The sequence below is a fragment of the Lactuca virosa genome, chromosome 8 (assembly GCF_052849685.1).
Source record: "Lactuca virosa cultivar CGN04683 chromosome 8, Lactuca_virosa_CGN04683_v6, whole genome shotgun sequence".
In the NCBI taxonomy this organism is placed as follows: Eukaryota; Viridiplantae; Streptophyta; class Magnoliopsida; order Asterales; family Asteraceae; genus Lactuca; species Lactuca virosa.
The window spans coordinates 217718102-217721484 of record NC_136433.1 but is presented as its reverse complement, the minus strand read 5'-3'; the positions used below and the strand labels follow the sequence as shown (position 1 = coordinate 217721484).

The 3383-nt window shown below is 33.9% G+C and overlaps 1 protein-coding gene across 2 annotated transcripts; it reads left to right on the top strand.

Annotated features, from left to right (window-relative positions):
• The first annotated feature begins 489 nt into the window (after positions 1-489).
• LOC145132845 (putative phytol kinase 3, chloroplastic) lies at positions 490-3105 on the top strand. 2 transcript variants are annotated; one of them, XM_079067783.1, is made up of 6 exons: positions 490-1013; positions 1483-1550; positions 1631-1762; positions 1850-1965; positions 2211-2253; positions 2804-3105. In XM_079067783.1, the coding sequence occupies exons 1-6, from the start codon at positions 891-893 to the stop codon at positions 2982-2984; spliced, it is 663 nt and encodes a 220-aa protein (XP_078923909.1). In that variant the 5' UTR covers positions 490-890; the 3' UTR covers positions 2985-3105. The 2 variants fall into 2 exon arrangements, with proteins under 2 accessions (XP_078923909.1, XP_078923908.1); XM_079067782.1 differs by having other exon boundaries at positions 2139-2253.
• Positions 3106-3383: the final 278 nt, after the last annotated feature.

Here is a 3383-nt window from a genome sequence, read left to right as displayed (position 1 = left end):
TATATGGTATACTGGGGAACTCACTAAGTTTTATGTTTACCGATGTAGATTAAATGTTTTGTAGGTTGTTTGTGGGAAGAGCTCGGCGGGACCGTACACACGCATCGAAGATGTTTGATTTCACAGTTTTGTAATTTTACTAGGGTAATGTATGGTTTTAATCAAATGAATGTTACTTAATGGTTTTTGAAACAAAGGTTTTAATTGGTTAATCTATTTATAAACTGAAAAATCTCTTTGTAATTTTCGGAAGGTTACAAGCTGAGTTACTAGCAAAATCACATTGGTAATTTTCCCACATTCCTTTAACTTCAAAAAATCAATAGGAATAAGATGAATTTCCTGAAGCTGAAGCCCTAGGAAATTTATCTTGTGTTTACATCACAAGCGAGAGAGTACCGTATATCCATAGTAGATCGAGTCAAACTTATTCCATCCATTATTAATCAGTAGTGGGGCAGGTTTGTCGAAGGTACTGTCTGTGTGATCAATAACATCAAACCCTATACAGTCGAGAAAGAATGCAAAGGAGAAAAAAGCTCTCAGGGAAAGAATAATGAATACCCACCAACCTAAGCTAACATATATAAAGAAAAAAAACATATATCTATCTAACAATCTCCATAGACTACCCAAATTCAAGCGATTACTTCTTGTTTCCATTTCCTTTTGAAGATTCTAAAACCCTCATTTGGAAACAAAAATTTCTCCCATTTCCATTCTTCTTGTATTAAAGTTGTCTTCCGTCCTGTATTGGACAATTTTGTTTAGTCAGCGCCTCTTAATTGATCATCATCTAGACGTCCACATCACAAATCACTATTGTTCTTCTTATATTAATCACCACTTTTGCATTCCAGCAATTAAACTCTGAACTGGTTTGTCGCACAATGATATTGTTGACGGAGTCCCCCCTAGCTGGGGATCTTTGCGCCTTAGCTTTCTCCATTTGTGTCGCACTCTCTTTGCTTCGATGTTTTGAAGAAACTGCAAGAAGAGGAGTTTTCAACCAGGTGGATCTTCTTTTACTTCTTTGATTACTCTATGTTTTCAGGTTTGTTTCGATTGGGTTTTTGATGCTTTCATCTTACTTCCTCGTTGCAAAACTGTCGATCAATTTTGGCTTTTACGTAAAGTCAACGAGGATTGTATTTCAACTTAACTTACATGCATGTAGATCTGAGCTTTGCAAACATCATGAATAGAATTCTGTCGGATGTAAATCTACAACAAGATCCATAATCAAAATGTTTCATTTGAGATTTACTGTAAATTTACAAGGAAATCCTGTCATACAATTTTAATTTAGCTTAAAAATATATGAGAAATCCTATTTTTACGCCCAATCTTTCCTGATAAAGATTTTTTTCTTGATAAATGTGAAACATTTTGGGATATCGATCAAGGTTTTCATGCAAATGTGTCTTTATTAATAGTCAGAACTCGTAAGTGTTTTATAAAGTTGTTTTCTTTCATTATCAGAAACTAAACAGGAAGCTCGTGCATATAACGTTTGGACTACAGTTCATGTTATGCTGGCCGCTCTTCAGGTAATTAACGTGAGCAAGGAAGGGATGTTTTGGTCATTAATTTCATGTATGATAATTATGTTATTCCTATATTATCACAGTTCAGGAAGTCAAGGAGCATTCATGGCAGCTGTTGTGCCAGGTGTCAACATAGTGAAAGTGCTGCTCATTGGATATGGAATTGTGAAAGATGAGGCCACTGTCAAATCTATGAGCAGATTTGGAGACTACAGGTTTTTAAACTACATAATACTATTGGATCCGATGAATTAATTAACCAAAGATTTTATGATCATTTTATTTGCTTCTTTATGTATCAGGGAACTTATTAGGGGTCCTTTGTACTATGTTTGTACAATCACATTGTGTTGTACAGTCTACTGGAGAACATCACCTATTGCCATTGCTGCAATGTGCAATCTTTGTGCTGGAGATGGTAATGATTCTTTCTAAAATTATGATGATAAGAAGGACATTTATTTCTTTTGCACACAAAAAAGATTGAGAGCAAGTTCATAACCAACATTGTTCCACTTTATCTAGTGGGAAAAAAGAGTATCTCATGTCAAAAACTTAAAATTATATCTTTCGACCTTGTTCTTTCTCCAGGCTTTGCTGACATTGTTGGAAGGCGATTTGGAAAGAAGAAAATTCCTTATAACACTGATAAATCTTTTGCAGGGTCCATTGCCATGGCAGTTGCTGGTTTCATTGCCTCTGTTGGGTAATCTTTTGAATTTTGATCCTTTGGCAAACAATATCCCATTTGAAAATAAATATTTTCTTTTTGTACAATAGATTGGACTCTATTTTTTTCCCACTAAGTATTGTCTACATAAAGATTTTGTCCTGATAAATGATGTTAGAAATATATTTAAGGAAATGACAGCAACACTTGGGAACATGAAAGGAAATAATAAATGACCGAAACGTTATAAAACACTCTTATTTTTTCCTCACTTTCTTTATTAAGTGAAAAAGAAACTCCCATTTAACATTCTTATATAAACACTCATTTGTTATTCATTGTCACTTATAAACAGAATGGTAAAGTCATTAATTACTCACATTCAGACAATGTATTTAGTCCTAAAGAAAAACTATCTTTGTGTATAGAACACTTACTCAAGATAGACATCATTTATCTGCTCAACACTCAATCAATACAATATTTAGTGGGGGGAAAAGAAACATTCCTAAGGGTTGTCCATTTGTCCCTATTAACTCCATTTTTTAAAAAAGAAACACTTCGGAATATTAGTGATATTGTATAGGTACATGTACTATTTCTCAATGTTTGGCTTTGTTGAGAAAAAATCTGAAATGGTGGTGGGCTTCTTCGTGGTGTCTCTTATGAGTGCGTTGGTTGAGTCTCTCCCAATAAGCACCATATTAGACGACAATCTGACGGTGCCTCTTGCCAATGTGTTGCTAGGAACTTTGGTATTCTTGTAAATGTATTGAGCTGAAATATGTGATTATTTGTTGTAAAATGTTACTCAAATCGATTATAGTCATGTGCCTGTTATGTTGATTAGACCTTGCACCAATTTATGTACACAAATGTTGGTTTTAATTGCAGAATTGTTCTTGTCTAATTGTAGTCATTTGTCGTTATTGATGTTATAACTTCCTAAGTAACCCTCTCTTATTTATAGCAACAAACAACTCCAAGAAAATGACAAAACTACCCTTACTAGTTAAAGCCACATATTAAACTAACTAACAACTCTTCACCTTGGCTTTAACTCTAAGTACAGTAAAAACAAACAATTACTTCCACTTGTCGATGTTTAGAATATCTAAACAATGTCTGAATTGTGTTAAAGGCGACGACATTGTTAATGCATTAGT